Raw genomic sequence first — 25,804 nt, forward strand, 5'->3', positions numbered from 1 at the left:
TTGGTAACCTCATGACTAAGAATTATTAATAAATATTGAAGTGCTATGTTTTACTCTACTCAAAACCTTAAACCCAGACAGGAGACAGTTCAGGTCAACAATAGATGATAGAAACATGAGAGACAAAAAAATGCAGAAGTTGAAACAAAGCAGTGTCAAGAGGAAAGAAAGACAAAGCAGGGCTCTAAAGGAAAAAAAGAAAACATAAAAATAAATATAGTAGAAATATAATATTGATTCAACCACGACGTCAGGCACTGTTTTAGGTATTGGGGATATAGCAGTGATGATTCACATTTCAGTGAACAAAATAAACAAAAATCCCTTCCTTCATTCTAGAGGAAATGGCATTTATTATGTGGCAGACACTATTCTAGGGACTTTACATATAGTAACTCCATCTCAACAACCTTATGAGATTGGTAATATTCTTACCTCCTCTTTCCAGATGAGTAAACTGGGTACAAGAAAGGGTAAGTATGCTGCCTCAAGTTGTGCATCTAATATATAGCAAGGGTAGAAATTAAATCCAGGGAGTTTGGCTCTGCCATTCACACTCTTAAATTCTGCACTATATCACATTAGAAAGTAAGGAAGGACCTGTATAAAAGAAAAAAAAAGAATTTAGAAAAAGGAGGAGGAGGAAAAGGTGCAGAGAAAAGGCAAAAGAGACACAAAGCATAGTCAGAGGAAAGGATAGCTATCAAAAGTATTAAACCAGGGGTGGCCGGGTGGCTCAGGTGGTTGGAGTGCTGTGCTCTTAACACCGAGGTCGCCGGTTTGATTCCCACACGGGCCAATGAGCTGCACCCTCCACAACCAGACTGAAGGACAACAACTTAGAGCTAATGGGCCCTGGAGAAACACACTGTTCCCCAATATTCCCCAATTTAAAAAAAAAAAAATGTAAAAGAGAGAAAATGAGAAAAGAACATAGGATTGTCTTTAATATAAAAGTTGAGAAAGAGGGGGGCGTAAAGATAGGCAATGGCGTTACTAATGACCAACTCGTACCATTTTGGCCACGCCTTGCCCTGGAGGGGGGAATTATGAAATATGTGTAAGATATAAAGAGGGATTATTACTAACAGTTTCTTTGAGTTCATGGACATTCCAGATCAACTTGTTGCAAACTTGCTAAACAAGAGATTCAGTATTTTCCACCCACTGGGCTTTGTCAATATAACGTAGCCCATTATAACAGCTTAGTTACTTGGGGAATGAAGTCTCTCTGGATGTAAAATATTATTAAGGATTTCCACAGCTGTCATCGCCCTAACTTGATCACATGTCCATTGATTAATATAATAATGTAATTGGTAGAAAAATTGCCTTGCCCCTTAAAATGTCTTTATGATAATCTAATCACAATTGGGTATTAAGAGCATGGCCTTTATTTTACTAATCCGAGTGATTATTTTATTTAACATATTTAATCAATATGAATTCACCCATATTGAGTCAAAGATAAAATTATCTCTGGAATAACACTACAGGCTGGTGTTGAACTTTTGTTTATGCTCCAGATTGATGTAAAGAATGTTGGTTGTGTATTATCATCTGCTTCATCACTAAATGCTGCCTCCATCACTAATGATACAATTTTCTGTTTAATCAGTTCCTTAGTCATACTCAGTGAGACAGCCCTGTCTTATATCCTCATCTCTCACAGGATGAGGATAAAACTTTGGATAATGCAAGCAGCTGAGAATGAGTTACAATTGTAAAGTCTCGTTTAAGCTGCGACTACTCAGAGTGCTACTTAAGTCATCCCTTGCAGTTGTGGGAGCAACTAAAATGTCCTCCCACCTTTCTAAGTTCTTCTGGCTGGAATAATAATTAAATTAGCATGAGACAGATTAACAGGAGAGATGTCCCAATGTATTGCATATGTGCATATGGCGGTACAATTAGAATATGAGATGCTAGGACACATTGGGTAGTTGAGGCTTCTATGTCATTGTAGACGAAGAAAGGGAGACAGTTTAGGTTTAGGACTTCAAAGGGAAAGTATATATTTTCTTTTACTTTCCTGTATTGTCAAGGGGTAAGCAGGTTGCCTAAACTCAACCAGTTGTATATTTCTGAGTGGGAATTTGACTCCTAAGTGCCACAAGGACAAGTGAGAGAGATGGAGTTCACTCAACCCAGCAGTGGAATCTGTTCCTATGGTGTCAAGTTCCTATCCTCTGCAAAAATTTTGATTTCTACCCATTTTAAAGTCTTGTACTCCTGCTTTCCCAGGTAATCGGTGCACTCCTAATATCCTTATGATAAAGCCTATTTTCCTTAAATTAGAGTTGGTGCATCAACCACTTCAGGCTGCCATAACAAAATACTATAGTCTGAGTGGCTTAAACAACAGAAATTTCTTTTCTCACAGTTCTGGAAGCCTGAAGTCTGAGATCAGGGTGCCAGCATGGTTGGGTAGTTAGAGTTTCCTTCCTGATTTGTACATGGCCACCTTCTCGCTATGTCCTCACATGGTAGTGAGAGAGGATCTCTCTTCTTCTAATAAGGCCATAGCCCTGTCAGGTTAGGGCCCCACCCTTACGATTCCATTTAATCTTAATTACCTCCTAAAGATGCTATCTCCTGATACAGTCATATTGGGAGTTAGGGCTTCAATGTATGAATTTGGGGGATAACACAATTCAGACCATAGAAGTTGGTTTCTATACCTTCCAACCAAAGTACCCAAACCAGTACAGATGGAATTCCACTTATTACATAAAGCCTTTCATCCCTTTACTAGATTTCTTCACTTTAAATTATTTTTGCTATTTGTGGTCCCAGTACATCTTATGCTTAATTTTTCTTTCCTTAGTGTCATAGCCTTAAAGATAATCTAATTCAGTGGTTCCCATACCTTGTGGCCTGTTAGAATCATTTGGGAAGTTATTTTTCAACTTCCCAGTGTCCTAGCTGCCTCCCACCCCGACCCCAGTCTCACTGAATCAAAATCTTTTAGGGTGGACCAGATAACATAATTTGTAACACTCCCCAGGTGATTCTAATGTGCAATCAAGTTTGAAAACTAATGATGTAGTTCATCTCATTCAAATTGGAAAATTTAGCTGTTTCATGTCTATTAGTTTTGTCTTCCCAACCTAATTGCAAATTCCTAGAAACAGAAATTCTTGCATTTGCTTAGCAAGAATTATTCATGTAGTTATTCCTGGTGGATGCATACCTAGCAAACAATAAATAAGCTCCATTATCTAGTGGTCCATTAATCATTTCAGACAGGGTGGCTTGAAAAAATATTACTGCTTGCACTTCCCCAACTCCCTCATCTGACTTACTGAAGCAGTTTCAGGAGAGGCCAGAGCTTCATGAACAGCCATCTCTGAGAACCACCATTCACCTATTTCCTGATACAATTGATACGTGTGCATGAACACAACCTTTCTTAATAGAAGACTCATTTATTTCTAAAGATGAAAAGCATTATCTGAACAAATTTATTTACTAACAGACTCCATAAGAGTAAGTAAGCCTAAGAGTCTTTGCTGAAAGATGACTGTTGCCTGAATTGTGAATTCTGTTGCCAAAGGCACCAATAGGCTCTTCATTTGCCCATGTACCAAGGATCCCTATAGAACAGGATCATGTTAACTTTAGAAGCAGATACTGAAATGCAAACTGTAGCTAATATGCTGAAATAAAAAAATTCTTCTTTATCACTCACTCCATTTTCCACAACTTTCTGCATCTCTTAAGTTTTAACAGTGAAACACGATTAATGTATTACTTTATTTGATTATTGTATTGATTCCATAGGTGTATTGATTCATTTCCTAATGCCAGAGCCACCTCGAGGTGTTTGTAGCCAAACAACTACAAATCCATTCTGGCCCCAGTTTGCCCCTCATTTTTCACCCCGCCCTCCCACTACCACAACATATATTTCTATTTCATTTGGCGGCACGGCACTATGTGCTTTCCAAATTGATAAATGTTAAGTGGCAGAAGCCAAAGACCAGCAGGAACACACCTGCCCTAAAAATTAAGTTAGCTTTATTTGTCTTGCTTCAGCAAGTAAGAATGTGCCCTTGAGAAATTATGGGACATCTCATTAAGTGGAATTGGGAGGAACTTCTCATAGGATTTGGACTTAAGCTAGATGACTCTAAGCAAGAGGAGCTAGTGCTTGATTAGATGATGTCAAGAAGTGGGGTTACTCAGAGAACGGGAACCTTGGTAACTTTTATCTCGGCAATGAGAGGAAGCAGGAATAGACTAGAGGCATCATTGGTAAAGCAGCCATAGTCAGTTATGTTAGCCATAAGATGAGGATGGTTAATCTTTTTTATGGCTTTGTAGCCTCCCTGTCTCTGGTCACAGAGTGTCCTTAACATGGACAATGTTTATATTTTGTAAGTATTGATTATGTTCAGTTGGTACCAACATGGCCTGGCTGCCAGTAGGGCTGTTTTTGTTGTTGTTTTTACTTTTTCACAAGTAAAAAACTGTTTACTTGACTACTTTTTAAGGTCAAGAATTTAAAATTGGATAGAAGAAGAGAGTGATAAGATATTACTATGGGTATAAAATAAAGCCCGAGTTCTGCCAGTGGAGGGTAAATCTTCTAAAGGCAAAGGTACTAGAATAACCGAGAATGATAGTATAGTATAAGAATTTAAAATAACTTCTGAATCTAAAAGGCAAAATAAGAGGGTCTGGTCTTTGGCAGACTGAGTTATCAATGACAGGCTTCTTTTTGATTCTGCCAGGGCAGTGTCTGCCATCACTTTTCAGACCCCAGAGATACAGATTGTTTTACTATCCCTCACTGGCCTGCATATTTGCAACTATAATAGGCAATTCAGAGAGGAAGCAAAATGGGTTCACTTTAGCAACCTTTATCAGCCTTTTTGGTACTTTGAGATTAAAACACAGCAGACACCACTATCCTGGAAGCATATAAACCTGTTTCTCTGGCTTATATTCTTTTTAGACTTTGTCTCTTTGAAGTTCAATTTATTTAGCATTTTCTCTGTATGTATTTATGCACAACTTGTTGACACCTAGAAATTCAGATGCTATATGACAGTGAGTCTGTCTCATTCCTCAGCAAATAGGTTTTCCCTATTTCCCAACATTGCAATATTGAATTTTGAAATATTGAAGGCAATAAATCTTGTGGTTTACATTAGGTCTCCCTCAGAATATAGATATCCTCATCGCAATTCTCCCAATATTCCTGCAAGGAAGGAAAATACGGTGTTCTTATTGCCACTTGAAAGCAGCAAAAAAAGGCACAGAGTTTATCTATGCAGATTTTGGGTGATGTTACTCATAATGTTCACCATGGATCACCACTATCAGAATTGCTGGTAAAAATCCACATTCTAAGCGCTACTCCAGATCTGTAAGAACAGAATCTGACATTAAGTAGGACACTAATCTGCGGGTGATTTTCATGCACATTACTGTTAATTTATGATTTCCTACTTCTGGACAGAGGATCTGATGTATGTTACTATATATAAAGAATGAAAACTTCAAGAGGATAGGCAATTTGGTTTGTTCTCCCAGATATCCCCATCACCTAGAACAGTGGCTGACATTTAGCACACACTCAGTAATTACTGTTTAAGTCAATGAACAGAAAAGAACATAAAGTCATAGGCTTAAAATAGGAAGGTACTTTAAAATAGGAGCAAGCATTTTAAAGTGTTAGAATCCTGGCTCCCCCTGTTCATCAGTGCTTGACCTTGAGCAAATACTTAACCTCCCTGTTCTTCAAACTTCTCAAGGCGACTATAGTAATAGTACTACTTCCTTAGTTTGTTGTAAAGAATACATGAGTTTAAATATATAGAGGGCTTAGAACAATTTTAGTCTAAACCACTCAAAAACTTTAGTGGGTTGTGACTTAGCAGTAACCAGGCCAAGGTCAGGCATCTATCAGCCAGATTTGACCAAGGTTTCCTCACACCTCCTACAACATTCTTTTGTTTTGTTTTATGACTTGGCTGATATCAGAAGTTCTCTCTTTCACAGTATTACTTGATCTTTCATTTATGGGCAGAAATTTCTACTTGTTGTCGCCACTTTTCTGAAGCAGTCGGGAAAGCAGTGAGCATTTCCTAATAAAACAAGCACCTCTTATCAAGGATGGATTGGAAATCACAAACTAAGCTCCCCGTTTTCTGGTATCAGCTTTCCCCATTAACCTCTGGCAAAGATGAGTGTAGCAGAGGGCCTGGCCAATAGGTAGATTCCAAAGATCTACACAGAGATACAGTTATTTTCACCTGTAGTTAAAGAACAGGGGCGTGGGAGGAGTGAAGGGGAAAATTGTAAAAAAGACATGAACACAAAATTTTAAATCTTGAAGTTCATTTAGAATTTTGTTATTTCCGTTTGATCAAGGGCACTAGGCCCATTCCTGGGATAAGCATTTAATATAATCACTGTGCTACAACTCGTCGCATTCCAAAGGAAGAATAAACAAACCAAAAGTCTTTTCTCAAAGGCTTCAACTTTCCCAATCTGATCTTTTGATCTACATTCGATTATCTCTTGGCAGCACGGTGGGGGTGGATTCAGCGCGGACACTAAACCCTTTTCCAGAAGAATTTAAGTCAGGTAACATATTTTTTTAACCTTCCTTGTTCCTTCACTTGGAAAAGCGTTCTTGGGAAGACGTACTTGTTGGGCATTTCAAAGGTTAGAGTACGAGGGTGCTTTGCGACTCAGCTCTGGAGAAACACGGAAGGTGGAAACTGAGCTGAGAAGTAAGAGTGGATAGAACCAGAAACACGACAAAGGCAGCAGGGTTAGGGTCCAGAGTAAAAAGAGGAGGAGCGATCCAGGGATGTCAAGCTTTTTGTTTTTAAATGGCTAGAAAGCTGCACCGTGGAGGCCGGAAAGAGTGGAAGGAGTGAGGGGGCGGGGTTCAGCCGCAAATTGGCCGCAAGCTGCTCGCTTCTCCCGCTCCGCCGGGCGGGGCGTCCGGGGGGCCGCGCTGACCACACCCAGGGCTGCTCGTCCCGCGTTTACGAGAACTCAGCGGGAGTTTGCTGCGTGAACCAGTGAAACCACCAACGAATGAATGATCCTCCTACCAGGACCCGGGGGGCCCTGGGTCCCCGCGGAGCTACGTGTACCACGGACTCTGCCGGCCGCCTGGGGCGCGCGGGGTCCCGTCTGCGCGAGATGGGGCTCAGGGCTCCCCTGGCCGCGGGCACCCGGAATCCCGCGGCTGCCGGGGCGAGCGGAAGCTCGGGCGGCGCCCACGAGGACCTTCGGGCCGGAGAGAACCAGGACTATCTGTCCTGGGTCAGAGAGAAAGTGCTCTTTCTTCTTCACCCAGAGAGGGGTTTGGGGTATCGAGGGGATCCTGCACGGGAAGAAGTGGCCGGTGAGGAGGACCTTTCCCGGGCTAGCGGAGACGACCAGGAATCTGACTGTCCTTCTCCTCTCTTACCACGAGAAAAGCGAATTTCTGGCAGCAGTGCAGATGCTCCCTCCAGAGATCCGCCGCGGGACTCCGCAGCCCCATCCAAATCCGTGCTCGTGCGGGTCGTAGATTATCATGTGACACGAGAAGTCGAGTGGACCGGGTGGACGAAGGGCTGCATGACCACGCGGACCGAGGAGCACTCCATTACCGCCGTCTCTTTTCGCACCAACAAAGAGTGAAGTAGATTGTGGGGTGCAGGGACCCCTGGAGATTGTGGGGTGCAGGGACCCTGGAGAGGCACCCCGTGTCGACGCCGCACAGAGACGCTCTTTTCACTTCCCCCAAGAACCTGATTCCCCGAGGAGATTAAACAGGAAGGAGGAGCCGGTGGAATGTGGTGGGTGAGCGATAATCCTCTAGAAAAGAAAATGCTCTTCCGGAAACCCCAACCTGCAATTAACCACCAACCAGGACCTTTTAAGAGCTGGCGCGGCGCTTAGGGGAGGCTGATGATGGCACCAAATACAAATTGAAGAATAACTGTAAGCAACCTAATACCTCTTTTGTGGCTTAAATACTGTGAAGTCATTCAGAAGAGGGGAAGAAAAGGTATTTTGAAGTTAGCAGAACGTGGGAGTTTCGAAATAAAATCTGTTGTTAATTCTCATTTTGCACTACCTCTCAACTGATCTCTTTTCTGCCTCCACACTTTCTCTTAAGACCTAAAAGCAGAAATGAAGTTTGAGGTCTGTTCTCTGCAAAAGGAATGGGAGTAAATGGGGAGAGAGGTTTGTTTCAAAAGTTGACAAAGAAAGCAGAAAGAGAGAAAAGGGAAAATTAAAACGAAGCAGCAAGTAAACAGATTTTTTTTTCTTTTTACTCTTCTGATGTGCACATTTTTCTTTCTGGTTTTTTTCACATTTAAGTGTTAGGAAAAGAGGAGCTTAGGGAAAAAAAAGCGAGAGAACAGAAAACTGAGCTTTGACGGTAAAATACCATTTAAAAGGGCTTTACCCGCAGTGTTCAATTTAGTCCAATAAAAATGCCTTTAATCTGAATTTTTAAATTATTTTAATGTTTAAAACACTGCAGATAAATCTTCTGATAGATAGAAATGAATACTTTGCCATGACATGACTATATATCTTATTCTTGTCCATAGTTTTTTATTAGTAAGATTTGTAGTCAAGACTGGATTGAAAATACACCTTTTCTGATGTTGTTGAAAAAAGTTTCTTCTGGTGCTATGGAAACAACTCATTTTTATTGTATTTACTCTTTTTTATTAAATACCATCTTTATTAACCCTTTAGTAGCGTGGTCTGGTTTGGAAATCTGAGAAGCAGAGCAGTCCCTCTGGAGATGAGCAGCTTGACCCGACAGCACTGCTGAAGGGGTAGGCTTCCGTTACTGGAAGAAGTACCGCGATGAATGGGACTTGGCTTGGCTTTTGAGTACCCAACTGTTCAACAGCTCCCCCTGCCCCACTCTTCCTCCCTCTTTGCCCTTTGTTTTCAGTTTAGAGCTTGAAATGCCTTCAAATGTCTAATCCACTTCTTGCCTCCTAGCAGCCAAGATAGGTAAGGTATGTCCCTATTTTACAGGTGAGACCTAGAGGTCATGTGGCTTGTGTAGGGCACACAGCAAGTAATGGCATTTGCTTGCTAAATAGACAGGAATAGGATCATCTCTCCTGAAGACTGGAATATCTTTTAGAAGGACTTCTAAGGAGTCAAAGATAACTGAGGGCTTCCTGGTTTTTCTGACTCATGTTTATGGGAAGTAGTAGAATCACCTTGATGTCCCTGAGTCCTGCAAGAGCATCAAGTCCAAAACAGCAGAAAGCATACAATACAAGAAATCCATATAGAACTCAAGCTGGGGCTTTTATTTTTTTCTGCATTGCTGAAAGAAAAGACTTATTTCTAGTTTTCCCCACATTTAATGGATCAGTAAATACATTCCTTAAATTCCTTAGAAATGGCCTTCAGAGCTTGTGACAAAGATTCAGCCTAATGTTCAAAGCTTAACCTGCACCAGGCCTGAGTCTGCAGTGGTTTCACTCTGCTTAGCCCTTGTTGGCCCAGGACCTTTGAATACTTTCTTTAGAACCTGTCAGGGTAGTTTGTTTTCCCTCCAGAATTTTAAATCTAATGTCCTGTTGTCTCAGAAAAGCAGAATGGGTATAGTTTTCATTTTATCTCCTTTATTTTAAAATGTATTTATTCAAGTCAGCTTAACTCCTTTAATCCAAATATGTTTGGCTTAATTGTATCTCCTTTAAACATTCTTTTTAAAGCACTTACCAACCTTTCTGTTAACTACCTGCAACATGCTCATAGATTTCCTTTAGACAGATGCCTCACTGGTATGAAAAGTAGTAAGCTGAAGTACTGTGGAATTTGCTTCACAGATTGTCCTGATCCAAGCAGAACCCTGTCGTGGGAGGAGCCTGAGGAATCTTTTCCTCTTCACAGTGTCCTGGGAGTGAATCCAAAAGTGAAACTTGGGCATCCTCAGTACAAAGAAATCTCTGAGCATGGCTGGGTCTTGGCTTTTTGGTCTCACCGCCACCTCACCGAAAAATGTGCTCATCTGAAATTGTCTTAGTTGGATGATTGGCAGCAAGGACTTCCAGAAGCCGCCTGGCCACTCCAGTGACCATAAGACAAATATCACAGTCACATAACCACCATGGATCAGGCAAGTGTCAACCTCTCTTAAAACTTTTATCCACAACCTCCATCACTTTGAGATTCATTACATTTGACTTGCTGCTCTTATTCTTGTTGTTTGTCACCAGGACTAGATGTGGCTCTTGCTTTAAAAATAAAAAAAAAAATTAAAAAAGAAGAAGAAGAAGAAGAAAAGAAAAAGAAAAAGCTTTCTATTAAAAGAAAAATTTGTATTCACTACAGAAAAATTGAAGAACTATTATTTTGTAGGGAAAAGAAAAATGGAATAAAAACAAACCTCACCCATAACCCCAAATCTCTTTTAATATTTGGTGTTTGCAGTCTGGTTTTATTTCTTTTATTCTATTTTTATATGTACTCGTATATAACACTTTTCTGAGCATGAATTATACATAAAATGTGAGTATTGCCTTTATATAAACTAACAATACACCAATGCTACTCAAGGTGTAGTCTGTGAACAGCAGCACAGGCATCTCCAAGAAAGTTTGTAGACGTGCCGAGTGTCAGCCCCGCCCCAGATCTGCTGAATCAGTTTGTACCTTGACAAGTTTCCTGGGTGATTCACATTAAAGTCTAAGAAACATTGACATGTAAACTGTATATAGTTCTGTATCGTACTTTGTCACTTACAAACACTAAAGTTTTTTTTTTTATATTTCCCATTAATTGTTAACGATGCCATGAAAATAATAATTTGGAGAATTATGAAAACACTTAGAGATTACAAGAGTGAAAGTGAGTATATACTGATTTGTGAATTGGCAAAGAGATCGCTAACAAGCTTTGTGATTTTTTTTTAAGCCTTATTATTCTAAAGTTTTCCCCACTAAAACCTTGATTGATTATTGGAGTTAAAACTATAGTCGTGGGTGCCTTAAAGACAGATACATACGTTCTGAGAAAAGCGTTTTTGCATTTTAGGTGTTTTCATCTTTGTTCGAACATCACAGAGTGCACTCACGAACCTAGACGGTATGGCCTCCTACACACCTATGCTATGTGGTACAGTCTGTTGCTCATAGCTACAAACCTGTCCAGCATGTTACTGTACTGAATACTGTGGGCACTTATAACACAATGGCAAGTATTTGTGTATCTAAATATAGGAAAGGCAGTGATAACATGGTATAAAAGATAAAAAATGGTACCCCTGTGGAGTTTGCAGGACAGGAAGTTGTTCTGGGTGAGTCAGTGAGTGAGTGGGGAGTGAATGTGAAGGCCTAGGACATCGCTGTACACTACTGTTGACTTTATAGACTCCGTTCACTTAGGCTACACTACATTTACAAAACAACAAGATTAAATCAAGCACTGGAAAATATGATGCAATCACAAGACATGATAAGCACGAAATGTGTGCTGGCTGCTGCTGGCGTAACAGCATACTGTCTCATAGCAAACTTTTGTTTGTACTTAGAGTATGCTGTAAAATAATAGTATAATATAGTAAATTTATAAACCAGTTATATAGTCGTTTATTATCATTACCAAATATTATGTATTGTACATAGTTGTATGTACTGTACCTTTATACAACTGGCCGTGTAAGAGGTTTATTTACACCAGCATCACCACAAACACGTGAGTAATGCTTTGCAGGATGACTCTAGGACAGTTATGAAGTCACTTGGTGATAGGAATTTCTCTGCTCCATTATAATCTTATGGGACCACCACCTTATGTGTGGTCCCTCTCAATCGAATATCTTTAGGCGTCCCAGGACTATAGTTAAGAAATGTATTTCTTATCTAAGAATGTGAAAAAAGTCTTAAAAACCCCTAAGGGAAGAAAGGCAGGAAGTCATTAAAGAAAGCACACTTGCAACACTTCTGCAGGAGTCAGGGCTTGTCAGTCACTTGTAATGAATTGCAAGGGTGTGGGGGGAAAGGTGGAACCTGAATTTGAATCAACTGATTCAGGTAAGAAAACAAAGGCTGAACATCTGGACATCTTTGTAACTCTAATCTACTTTCATCTTTAGTTAGGGAGAGCAAAGATCTTTGTAACTTCTGTAGATGAACAAAAGAAACGGTCCAGTTTGCTTTGGAAAGACTAAGGAATTATGACCAGTTCTTGAGCACTACATAGCCAATAGTTAACAAAGCCTAAGATTCGGTTAGCTTCAAAGCAAGAAATTAAATTTTAACTCAGATTCCGAGTATAAGACAGAATGAATACTTTTAGTAGACTGCAGCCTTCAGAAAAATAGGACCAACAGGATGTTTGTTCAGTGCTTGGTATAGAAGAGAGTCAGCCAGCATCACTTGTCCTTGGCTGGGAATCAAAGGCAGGCTGGGCAGTGGGGAAGCTTTATGGTAACTAAAATGACCTTCATGTTATCCTCAGCTTGACTAAACTTGACAGGTTTCTACCTAATTGTAGGCTCCTGACCTCCCTTTTCTTAGAGCATTTACTTGAGAAAACATGCAAGTATAAATTCTTTCACTGCCCTTTGAGATGTAAATCTCTCAATCTCTGCTTCCTAGATAATGTCTTTATCAAGGTCCTGGTAGCCATCCTTTTGAAATGTAATCAAGAAAGACAGGACTCCTAACAGGCAGTTTCTGAGAGAGTAGGAGCCCAACTTCATAAGCATCAGGTAGCAAAAACAGATGGCTTAGGCTTTGACCAGCTTCTCCTCCATTGTCTTCCAGTACTTTTCCACTAGCTCACCCCAATGCTTAAAAACTCTCCCACCTTTTGTTTCAAAGAAGTTGAGTTCAATCTGTCTCCCCTGTTGCAATAGTCTTGAATAAAGTCTTCCTTGCCTGTTTAACTTTGGTGCAATTTTTCTTTGACAACAGTGAAAAAAAGGAAGGCTTCATTTATGAAGAGTTGGAAGCTGGAAGCAGGCTATCTAGAGGGGCTTCTTTATAATTGATTTAGGACTTTCTTTGGTGGGTCCTGAGTTGGAAGGATACACACACAAACAAATAGGAAAGCTAACAGTCGTTAACCAAGTTCTGATCTTTCTGGGCTGATTGTATTTGGTTATAGTTTGGCTTCACAGGCTAGTTGCTCCAGATGTTGTAGGTCCGAGTTCTACAATCTGATAAATAACATCAAACTCATAGGATTTTTTTCCTAGGAGTAAGTTCAAAATACAGTGCCTGGCATACAATATTCAAAATTAGCTATTATTGTTGTTATTATTCTTTAGTTCACTTTTCATCCTAACTAGGTTTTAGTCTTTTTTTTTTTTAAAAAAAAAAGGAGCAGAAGACATAGAACACAATAAATTATATCAAACGCAAGCCAGTGGTCTTTACTAAGACTCCTTTCTGTCTTTTTTTATTTTGTGTGTGTGTATATTATTATCTGTGGTCTGTACATGGTCCATTTATATACTCAGTCTAGTAATTAATTTTAGGACTATCTTGAAGACAGAGTTAGAAACTAGAAGAACCAGTCACAGAATTTTTTGGAGGTAAGCACATTATTTGTTAGAAACATCCAGAATGCACAATTGCAAGTAGTTTCTTATGGGGGTGAAATAGGCTTTGGCATAGTTCAGCCCTGACTATTGCCACCCAAATGCTATAAAATAGATTTGTAACACCTTACTGAGAGTAGAGTGAGAACTGGGTAGAGTCCACCTAGACATGGGGTATTAACCAGTGATCACTGAGGTTACTGAGTGTATGAGCCTAATCTGAAGGCTGGTTTATTGGACAAACTGCCCTAGGCACAAAACCTTGAGTGTTAGAGCTAATTTGTATGCCCTCTGGGTCATCCTTAGGCTCACGTCCTACTTTCAGAAAATCTTGTGAAGCTTTATTTTGAAAGCCTACTAGGTCCATGGAAAAGTGGCTACAGTTGAATATCCTGAATTCAACTTGGGGGAGAGAGAGAGAGAGATAAGTGGCACCAGATAATTTTTAACAAACCAAGAGAACTTTAAGGGAGGGCTTCTGAACAGTCAATGTCTGTAAAGATTCTCTGACAACCGATGCCCATGTCTTAGAGAAGCCCTGAGCATGCCTACGGACTTCCCAAGCCAACCTCAATATTGACAAAGATTCCTGAGGTTCTAAGGTTCAAGGCCATGTAGTCTTCTCATCCCACACAACTGAGTGGGAAAATGTGCAAACTTACAAGTGAAATAATCTTATAATCAAAATGTTGGAGTAGAAGAAAGATTCTGTGACCTATATTCAATGGAATGCCAAGGAATAGGCAACAGGCAGGATTTGCTCCGGGAGTGAAAAATAAGCAATACATCATCTTTAGAAATTTGAAAACAATGATAAAAATGGACTAAAAGTCTTTCTGCTTGTTTTTGCCATGTGCTTAGGGATAAAATACTCTCGGGGAAAAAACCCCATAAATATTGTTGATCTAAATTCTAAAAAAAAACCTGATTATTGTTTGAATTTTAATACAGCCGTAAGTTTCAAATTTAGCACATTTTTGTTACTATTTTTTGTATATGGAAAATAATGTAAAGAACTCTCAGTGTTGTCCCCCTTATCAATCTCTCTAATCTCCATCTCTTCTCTCTCTCTCTCTCTCTCTCTCTCTCTCACACACACACACACACACACAGAGAGAGAGAGAGAGAGAGAATCAGCTACATACATTTATTTTGAATCAATTCCTAAAGCTTTAGAATTTTTCAAATTTGGAGTGTACTTTGTGTCTATAACCTCTACATATTCTTGCATTTCAAGAGTAGATTCAGTGTAAACAGTAACATAACTATTGTAGTGATTAAAAATAAAGAACGTGAGGGCCGGCCCGGTGGCTCAGGCAGTTGGAGCTCCGTGCTCCCAATGCCGAAGGCTGCCAGTTCAATTCCCACATGGGCCAGTGCCGGGTGGCTCAGTTGGCTGACAACCACAAGGTTGCTGGTTCGACTCCTTGACTCCTGCAAGGTGTGGTGGGCTGCATCCTCTGCAACTAAGATTGAACGCAGCACCTTGAGCTTAGCTGCCACAGAGCTCTCAGATGGCTCAGTTGGTTGGAGCGCATCCTCCCAACCACAAAGTTTGCTGGTTCGACTCCCGCAAAGGCTGGTGGGCTGTGCCCCCTGCAACTAAGAATGGCAACTGGACGTGGAGCTGAGCTGCGCCCTCCACTACTAAGATTGAAAGGACAACAACTTAACTTGAAAATAGCCCTGGAAGTACACACTGTTCCCCAATAAAGTCCTGTTCCTCTTCCCCAAATAAAAATTTAAAAAGTCCATGTTCTTTAAAAAAAAAAAGTCAATGTTCTTAAAAAAAAAGTAAGAAAAAGAACTTGAGTTACTTCAGTTCTGACGTTAGTTTTTATGTGTAAAATTTACAGTAAAATGTAACATTTTTTACTTGATAAGTACAAATGTAGTTCACACATGAAATAGTTTATTGGGCTTGGATAATATATTTAACATGAAAACTATTTTTTATTCATTATTTTAAAATTAAAGAATGAATCAAGAAAATAAAACATGCGTGGTACAATTTAGTAGTTCTGTTTCTCTTGCAGACATTTTAGTTTTAGTAAAGATTACTTATTAGTTACTTGACAATTATTTACATAATTATATCAGACTAACCAAAGGATCAAAGTTATTATTTGTTTTACTTTAGGAGTATTACTGAACTTTCTTTTTCATATTGGTGTTAAAAATTACATGCTTTTGGTGTCAGATTCACTAAGGATGCCACCGCCAGTATATAGTCATAACGTCAGAAAAATGGAGGACTGAAAGGGTTGTAATTGAAACTTAGATTTCCTGATCTCTAATCAAAGCTATTTCTATTCCCTGTGTAAGAGATAGCAGTCCACTAATTAATTTAGACTTTGGATTTAGAATTAACTGATATATGATTGAACAACAATTCAATCTGAGCTGTACTACGTGCAGCTCAGAAAATACAACTGCCTCTTGAATATGTTCAAGCAATAAAATTAGCAGGTCCTATTTCTTTATCATTTATGGTTTCATTTCGGTCAACTGGGAAGTAAGGGAATCTGAGTATTCCCCATTTGATTTACCCTTTAAAAGGCTTTGTGGACAATGCTGGCTTGGGGATGACCAAGAAGGCTTTAATAATTCTCTCAACTTCACTAAACTTTAGACAGGCTTCTTCCTGACGCTAGGCCCTGGGCTCCCTTCGAGCCTTTGCTTGAGAAAACTTTGAATTGTAAATTCTTTCTCTGAACTTTGAGATGTAAATCTTTTAAAAAATCTCTTGCCAGTTTTACAATGCAGGAATGTGTTTCTCAAGGACCTGAGAACCATCCCAATGTAATCATCAAGGAAGATAGAACCCCTGTCTCTGTGGAAGGGCAGGAGTGAGCAGATCAATGGGCACTAATTAACAAACACAGAGCACAGATGGTCTAATCACAGATAAAAGCATTCACAAATTAAGGAGTAACTCTATGTGCTGGCTATATCCCATTGATCAATCTCCTACTAACATCTTCCAGTATTTCTTCATCTGCTCACCTCTGCACTTAAAATCTCTTCCCCCCTTTGTTTCAGTGGCATTGAGTTCAGACTAAGTTCTGGCCTGTCTCCCTATTGCAATAGCCTTAAATAAAGTCTTCCTTGATTGTTTAACTTTGTCCAGTGCAATTTTTGCTTTGACGAAGATCAGATAAGAGAAGGGGAGAAGCATTTCTGTTGATGATGGGGAGATAGATTTGACTTCATAAAGGCTATAGATGCTTTGTGTCTCAGAGGAACTGACTTGATTTCTTTTTTCTGGTGACAGGGTCCCTGGCATAAGTCTGGACTGGGACTTCAGAGCACTGAGCACAGGAATGTGAGGTCTTCATGTTCCAATTATGTCAGGAGCAGGAGCATTCACTTTCAGAGCTCCTCAAACTGGCTGTACTCACAAGCAACTGTCTGTTATTTTGATTAGTCACAAAATGTCTTATGCTTAGTTTGAGCCTCACTTGAGTTCAATGTTCTTCATGCAGTTTTGAAGATGCTCGTGGGCATCCTAAGATCCCCCAGTCTCAACCAATTGATCGGTGCTACTTAGATGTCTCACTTGCCTTGGAGGAAAAGAACAGTTCAGTTTGAAAGACAAAACACTAGAGCATGAAATGAAGGTTCTATTTGTCAAATATTCTGTTCATTTGTTCTATCTTGTAGAATGGCAGTAATGAAGTTTCTACAACAGTGATTAGCATAGAAACTCAGTCTGACCTGACATGAGAACCCTTTGCGATGATGTGGCTGGACTGCTTAAGTAATGCTGAAGTGCTTGGCAGAGTATTGTGGCTGGCAAAATACAGAAAAGGGAAGTTGGTGCTAAAGGGCCACAAGATAACACCAAGAACAGCCTGCAGTACACATGCAGAGCCTAGCCCTGGAACAAAACACATACCTTGTGAGGCATTCGTTGAGTGATGAAACCAATGTCAGAGGTGTCGTCCAGGTTCAGATGGGAGACCCCAGGGGGGTGACTAGAAGGTGAACTTCTGCATGAGGCTTGTGAAGAAAAGGAAAAGCTCTATCCTGGCCAATGACTCGCTAGCACACATCCAGTGACCTGGGCAGATGGACATGGAGGATGATTATGAGACATATCAGCACAAAAATCTGAAAAACAATCTGAATAAAGAGAAAAACCATCCACATGTGATTTCTCCTACTGTAGAATGTGTGAGTCGGTCACTTACTTCTGAGCCTCATAGGCTTTGTCTCCCAGTTTAGGCACTAGAAATACGATATTAAGTACTGCCAGTTCTACCTTATGAGCACCCCAGAGGAAGACAAGCAATTAAACATTAACATTTTAATGTGGAAAATGTTTTGATGAGTAAAGTCAAGCGTGTCGTGAGAACACATAGAAAAGTTTCTTCCTTCCTGTGATCTAGAGTCATGGAGGGCTCATGATGCATTTGAGGACTGGAAGAAAGTTGACTCGACTAGAACACAGAGCATGAGGTAGGGAATCTGACCTGGGGCCAGAGGGATGAGTGGAAACTACATCATGCTGAAGCATTTTAAGAAAAGAAACTTGGTTAGTATTACTTTTGAAACATCAATTATTTGGGGGAAATGTCAAGATATACGAAAAGCAGTGTAAGGCAGAGGAAGGTAGTCTTCTACGTAAGTTTTTATGAAAACAACAGGGGACTTAATAATTATATGTATTTCTTAAGGCATTGTGTTGTGAGTGATACATTTATTTTCAGCTTCAATTTAATGAATTTTCTAGTTGTGTTATACAGCAAATGTAGTATATTTGATGGAGATGTAGCATTATTAAAGGTTTCTGCTTCCAGTCCTTCAGAAAACCCAACCAAGTTCTTTTCTTTCCTGTTTCCAGTCTAAATCCTAAAACTAAGTATTGCTTTACTGCTAGTAAAATATTGTAGATGGTCCAGTTTATTTAATTTGGAAGATAACTCGCAAGTGTACTAAGTCGCAGAAGACTTCAAAGTTCAGAAAAATATTAAAGTGTAGATATTTTACAGCATAGGGAAAGTAGCATTTTCATTTGCATAGGATTTCAAGGGAACAGATTAGCTCCACAAATGGGAACAAATTAACTCCATAATTTTCTCACTATGCCTACTAACAAGGATTTTTTAGGGTGAAAGGTATTGAAATACAAGATACAGGTATTGAACTTGGCTGAAACTATTGCTTTCAAGGGGCTTACTACCTAGTAGGTGAGTCTGAAGGAAATAAGTAACTATCATTCTGTGTAGTGTCGCAAACTATGATAGGGTGTTGAGGGAGCCCATGGAAGGAATTTCTAATTTAGTTTTTTGGGTCAGATCTTCCCACCTGCCAAGGAAGAAATGCATTATTGAGTGGTGTCATCTAACTGGATAATAAAGAAAGCAACTTAGGGTGTGTTATCTCACCATATTTGGCCTTATTTAGTTTCATTATAAAAGTCTACCTAGCTACCCAACAAGATAAACCTTGTATCATTTTAGTTTGCTCTTAAGGATAAGTAGGTGAAGGCATAGAAAATGATCTTATTTAAAGAGAAATGTTAGAGATGTCATCAAAATGGCGGCATGAGGTGAGCCTCTTTAAAGCTCCCCTGGAATTTACAACTAATTGAACAACAATAACTCCACAAAGGACTCCCTGCACAGCAGACAGGCAAGACGAAGAGGCCCACTACTGAATTCACCTAAAGGTGGGCGAATCGCGTGAGTGGGGGAGGAGGGAAGGGAGAAGTGCGAAGACGGAGCCGCTCGGCGCAGGACGCAGACCTAGCTCAGTGCTCCGAGCTCACTGCATCCTGGGAGCTGCGGGAGAGGGAAGAACTCGGACTGCTAGGGCTCCGTTTACGGCCCACAGGGCTGAGGGGACAGCATATAACACGGCTGAACCCAACGCTCATGGCAGAGACCTTGGAGCAAAGACTGAGGGAAGAAGGCTGAAAACGGTGGTTTAAGCTCTCACTGCCGAGCAGAGAACGGAAGCCTTAGGCAATGAGACTAGCCACGCCCCTCTCTTTACCCTCCCAGAGCTCGCCCCGCCCCCACCTGCCCGGTGCTAGAAGCGGAACAATAGCAGTGTCAGATCAAAAGAACAGAATATTTGCTGTTCTGAGAACTGTGGACCACAGACACAGATTCTCAGCCCAACTAGTTCCGGCAAAGGGGAGGGAGCTGTGGAAGCAGGACCAGCTGTGGTGGTGGTCGCCAACATTTCTCTGGGCCACATCTAACAACTCACCCCGCCCCTGGCCCCACCTATCTGGGCGGATAGCTGCAGGAGTAAACAGAAATGCTGAAACATACGGGCTCTGAATCTGGTGCAGGAAGAGCTTTGAAACTTCAAAAGCTCTCCGCATACGCACACGGACACGGCGCCCTTTGACCCATCAAACTATTAACCGAGGAGAAGCCCGTCTCCCACGGAATCCCCCCATTGTGTGAGAAGCGGAATAGTGCAGAGAAAACATAGCACTACTGTGTGAGAGAGAAAAAAAGCTACAGTCGGAGAGAAAATAAAACATTCTACCAACAAGTATTGGAAAACAAAAGAAAGACCTCTTCCTATCAACCTGTTGCAGAAGCCATTCCTGTAGATGTCTAGGAAGAGAAATAATAAATCAGCAATTGCCATGAATAACCAAGGCAACAAGACAGCTCAGAAAGAAAGTGAAAAGTCTCCAGAAAAGGAACTTAAAGATATGGAAATATGTGACTTAAATGACAGAGAATTCAAAATTGCAGTTCTGAAAAAACTCAACTAGATGCAAGAAAACATAGACAGGCAGTTTAAAGAACTCAGAAACACAATCAAAGAACAACATGAGCATTTTACGAAAGAGATTGAAATTTTTAAAAAGAACCAAATAGAATTTCTGGAGATTAAGAACTCAATAGAAGAAATTAAGAATGAAATAACCAGCTTAGGTAGTAGAGTTGACCAGATGGAGGAATGAATCAGTGACATCGAAGACAGAAACCTGGAAATTACACAGATGGAAGAAGAAAGAGACTTGAGACTTAAAAGAAATGAAAGAACTCTACAAGAACTTTCTGACTCCATCAGAAAGAGCAATATAAGAACAATGGGCATACCAGAAGGAGAAGAAAGAGAGAAGGGAACAGAGAATATATTCAAACAAATTATCAATGAGAACTTCCCAAACTTGTGGACAGAACTGGATCCTCGTATCCAAGAAGCAAATAGAACACCTAATTACCTCAATCCCAACAGGCCTTCTCCAAGGCACATTGTATTGAAGCTGTCTAAAATCAACGACAAAGAAAGAATCCTCAAGGCAGCCAGGGAAAAGAAGATGGTAACCTACAAAGGAAAGTCCATTAGATTATCATCAGATTTTTCAGCAGAAACTCTACAAGCCAGGAGGGAGTGGAAACAAATATTCAAACTATTGAAAGAGAGAAATTATGAGCCAAGAATAATATATCCAGCAAAGATATCCTTCAGATATGAAGGAGGAATAAAGACCTTTCGAGACATACGAAGTTGAGGGAATTTTCTAATACATGACCTGCACTACAAGAAATACTAAAGGAGGCTATTCAACCACCATCACCAGGGACAATTTGTGGCAACCAAAACATAAAAAGGGGGAGAGTAAAGGCCTGAATTGGAATATGGGAATGGAGAAAGTAAGCGTGCTGAAGAAAATGGAATACTCTAAATATCAAACTTTTACATAAACTTAAGGGTAACCACTCAAAAAAAATCCAGAACTGAAATATATACTGTAGTAAAAGAAGAAACAGAGAGAAACATCATAGAATACCACCACACAGAAATAATAGACAAGAACAAAAAGGCAAAGAAACAATGGAGACACAGCCTTACCAGAAAACTAAAGATAGAACGACAGGAAATCCTCATATATCAATAATCAGCCTAAATGTAAATGGACTGAACTCACCAATAAAAAGGCACAGAGGCAGATTGGATCAAAAAACTAAACCCAATCATATACTGTCTCCAAGAGACACATCTCAGCTACAAGGACAAGCATAGACTCAAAGTGAAAGGGTGGAAATTGACACTCCAAGCAAATGGTACCCAGAGAAAATCAGATGTAGCCATAATGATATCAGATGAAACAGACTTCAGGGTGAAAAAGATAACAAGAGACAAAGATGGACATTTCATAATGGTAAAGGGGACTATACAACAAGAAGACATAACAGTCATCAATATTTATGCCCCCAATCAGGGAGCACCGAAATATACCAAGCAACTACTAACGGAACTAAAGGGAGAAATTGACCAAAACACAATTATACTAAGGGACTTAAATACATCATTGACAGCTATGGATAGATCATCCAAACAGAAAATAAATAACGAAATAGCAGCCCTAAATGACACATTAGATGAAACATAATTGACATATATAGAGCACTTCATCCTAAACCATCAGACTATACATTCTTTTCTAGTGTACATGGAACATTCTCAAGGATAGATCACATATTGGGACATAAAATCAGCCTCAGCAAATTTAAGAAGATTGAAATCATACCAAGTATATTCTCTGATCACAAGGCTTTGAAATTGGATATCAACTGCAAAAAGAAAGCAGGAAAAAACACAAATACATGGAGATTAAACAACATACTTTTAAAGAACGACTGGGTCAAAGAAGAAATTAGAGGAGAGATCAAAAGATACATAGAAACAAATGACAATGAAAATACATCCTACAAAAATTTTGGGGATGCAGCGAAAGCAGTTTTAAGAGGGAAATTTATATCATTACAGGCCTATCTCAAGACACAAGAAAAATCCCAAATAAATAACTTCATGTTACACCTTAAAGAACTAGAAAAAGAAGAACAAGTGAAACCCAAGGTCAGCAGAAGAAAGGAAATAACAAAAATCAGAGCAGAACTAAATGAAATAGAGAACAAAAAGACAATAGAAAAAATTAATGTGACAAAGAGCTGTTCTTTGAAAAAATTAACAAAATTGACAAACCATTGGCTAGACTCACTAAGATAAAAAGAGAGAAGACACTAATTAACAAAATCAGAAATGAAAAAGGGGAAGTTATCACGGACACAACAGAAATACAAAGGATCATCCAAGAATCCTATGAAGGACTATATGCCACAAAATTCAATAACCTAGAAGAAATGGACAAGTTCTTAGAAACATATAGCCTTCCAAAGCTGAACCATGAAGAACTGGAAAAATCTAAACAGACTGATCACCAGTAACGAAATTGAATCAGTCATCCAAAACCCTCCCAAAAGCAAAAGTCAGGGACCAGATGGCTTCACTAGTGAATTCTACCAAACCTTTAAAGAGGATCTAATACCAATCCTGCTCAAACTCTTCCAAAAAGTTGAAGAAGAGACAGTACTCTCTAACTCATTTTATCAGGCCAACATTACCCTGATACCAAAACCTGGTAAGGACAACACAGAAAAAGAAAACTACAGACCAACATCTCTGATGAATACAGATGGCAAAAATCCTAAACAAAATTCTAGCAAATAGAATACAACACTGCATTAAAAAGATTATTCATCACGACCAAGTGGGGTTCATCCCCGGGACACAAAGGTGGTTCAACATCTGCAAATCCATCAATGTGATACATCACATAAACAAAATAAAGGACAAAAATCATAGGATTATATCAATTGATGCAGAAAAAGCATTTGACAAGATACAACATCCATTTATTATTAAAACACTTAATAAAATAGGTATAGAAGGAAAATACCTTAATGTAATAAAGGCCATATATGATAAGCCGTCAGCTAATCTCATAATAGTGAAAAACTGAAGCCCTTTGCTCTACATTCAGGAACACGACAGGGCTGTCCCATATCACCTCTGCTTTTCAACATAGTGTTGGAAGTCCTTGCCAGAGGAATCAGGCAAGAGAAAGAAATAAAAGACATCCAATTTGGGAATGAAGAAGGTAAATTATCACTCTTTGCCGATGACATGATGCTATATATAGAAAACCCTAAAGACTCCACCAAAAAGCTATTAGAAACAATCAACGAATACAGTAAAGTTGCTGTCTACAAAATCAACGTACAAAAGTCCATTGCATTCCTATATACTAACAATGAAATCTCAGAAAAAGAAATACAAAAAACAATTCCTTTTGTAATTGCAGCAAAAAGAATAAAATACCTAGGAATAAACTTAGCCAAGGATGTGAAGGACCTATATGCTGAAAACTATAAGACATTTTTGAAAGAAATTGAAGACACAAAGAAATGGAAAGACATTCCGTGCTCATGGATTGGAAGAATCAACATAGTTAAAATGGCCATATTATCCAAAGCAATATACAGCTTTAATGCAATCCCCATCAAAATCCCAATGGCATTTTTAAAAGAAATAGAACAAAAAATCATCAGATTTGTTTGGAACCACAAAAGACCCCGAATAGCCAAAGCAATCTTAAAAAAAAGAACAATACTGGAGGTATCACACTCCTTGACTTTAGTTTGTACTACAGGGCTACAATAATTAAAACAGCATGGTATTGGCAGAAAAACAGACACATAGACCAATGGAATAGAATTGAGAACCCAGAAATAAAACCACATAAATATGGACAGATAATTTTTGAAAAAGAAGCTAAAAACATACAATGGAGGAAAGACAGCCTCTTCAATAAATGGTGCTGGGAGAATTGGACAGCCACGTGCAAAAGAATGAAACTGGACTGCTATCTGTCACCATGTAACAAAATTAATTCAAAATGGATCAAAGACTTAAGCATAAGACCTGACACAATAAACTGCACAGAAAAAAACATAGGTACTAAACTTCTGGACCTTGGGTTCAAAGAGCATTTTATGAATTTGACTCCAAAGGCAATGGAAGTAAAAGCTAAAATAAACGAATGGGACTATATGAAACTTAAAAGCTTCTGCACAGGAAAAGAAATCATTGACAAAATAAAGAGGCAACCAACCGAATGGGAGAAGAGTTTTGCAAACAGTGTCTCCGATAAGGGGCTAATATCCAAAATATACAAGGAACTCATGAAAATCAACAACAAAAAAACAAACATCCCAATTAAAAGATGGGCAGAGGACCTGAAGAGACATTTCTCCAAAGAGGACATACAAATGGCAAATAGACGTATGAAAAAATGCTCAACATCACTAATCATCATAGAAATGCAAATAAAAACCACAATGAGATATCACCTCACCCCAGTCAGAATTGCTATCATCAACAAGACAAATAGTAACAAGTGTTGGAGAGGCTGTGGAGAAAAAGGAACACTTCGTTATGGAAGGCAGTATGGAGGTTACTCAAAAAATTATGAATAGAATTACCATATGATCCAGCAATCACTTTCCTGGGTATCTACCCAAAAAATCTGAAAACATTTATCTATAAAGATACGTGTGCTCCAATGTTCGTTGCAGCTTTGTTTACGGTGGCCAAGACATGGAAACAACCAAAATGTCCTTTGATAGATGAATGGATAAAGAAGTTGTGGTATATATACACAATGGAAAGTATTCGTCGGTAAGAAAAGATGAAATAGGACCATTTGTGACAACATGGATGGATCTTGAGAGTATAATGCTAAGCGAAATAAGTTAGACAGAAAAAGCAGAGAACCATATGATTTCACTGATATGTGGTATATAAACCAAAAACAACAAAAGAACAAGACAAACAAATGAGAAACAAAAACTCATAGACACAGACAATAGTTTAGTGGTTACCAGAGGGTAAGGGGGGTGGGGGGTGGGAGATGAGGGTGAGGGGGATCAAATATATGGTGATGGAAGGAGAACTGACTCTGGGTGGTGAACACACAATGGGATTTATAGATGATGTAATACAGAATTGTACACCTGAAATCTATGTAATTTTACTAACACATGTCACCCCATTAAATTAAAAAAAAAAAATAGAAATGTTATGTGAAAATTAGTTAGGCGTGACCTTAGAGGCCAATCAAAAACCTTATTTAGATCAACTAAGCCCTCCAGAGAGCAAAATCTCAATTTCAACGCAGTAAGTAATAATTGCTAAGGAATGAATTGGGGGAAAGAGTGGCTTAAACACAACTAGACAAACACGAAAATTTGGAGAGATTTGGCACTCACAGCTGAGGCACAAAATTGGTTTCATAACATTTTTTTCTTATTGTGACAGTTTTGTGATGGTTATATTTTAAGAGTACTTCTGTTATATTTGTCTATAATAAAAATAATGTTATTATTCGTAGATTTCCTAAAGCAGGAAAAAAAGAAGTTTAGAATTCCTGAGACAAGC

The 25,804-nt window shown here is 39.2% G+C and overlaps 1 protein-coding gene across 4 annotated transcripts; it reads left to right on the plus strand.

The window, feature by feature from the left end:
- Positions 1-6,667: 6,667 nt before the first annotated feature.
- Positions 6,668-10,186, plus strand: C3H6orf141 (chromosome 3 C6orf141 homolog). 4 transcript variants are annotated; one of them, XM_033094964.1, is made up of 2 exons: positions 6,668-8,023; positions 9,828-10,186. In XM_033094964.1, exon 1 carries the CDS (start codon positions 7,060-7,062, stop codon positions 7,651-7,653), a length of 594 nt encoding a protein of 197 aa, XP_032950855.1. In that variant the 5' UTR covers positions 6,668-7,059; the 3' UTR covers positions 7,654-8,023; positions 9,828-10,186. The 4 variants fall into 4 exon arrangements, with proteins under 4 accessions (XP_032950855.1, XP_032950881.1, XP_032950863.1 ...); XM_033094990.1 differs by having other exon boundaries at positions 9,892-10,186; XM_033094972.1 differs by having other exon boundaries at positions 6,668-7,956.
- The last annotated feature ends 15,618 nt before the right edge of the window (positions 10,187-25,804 follow it).

Source organism: Rhinolophus ferrumequinum, chromosome 3 (genome assembly GCF_004115265.2).
Source record: "Rhinolophus ferrumequinum isolate MPI-CBG mRhiFer1 chromosome 3, mRhiFer1_v1.p, whole genome shotgun sequence".
Taxonomy (NCBI): domain Eukaryota; kingdom Metazoa; phylum Chordata; class Mammalia; order Chiroptera; family Rhinolophidae; genus Rhinolophus; species Rhinolophus ferrumequinum.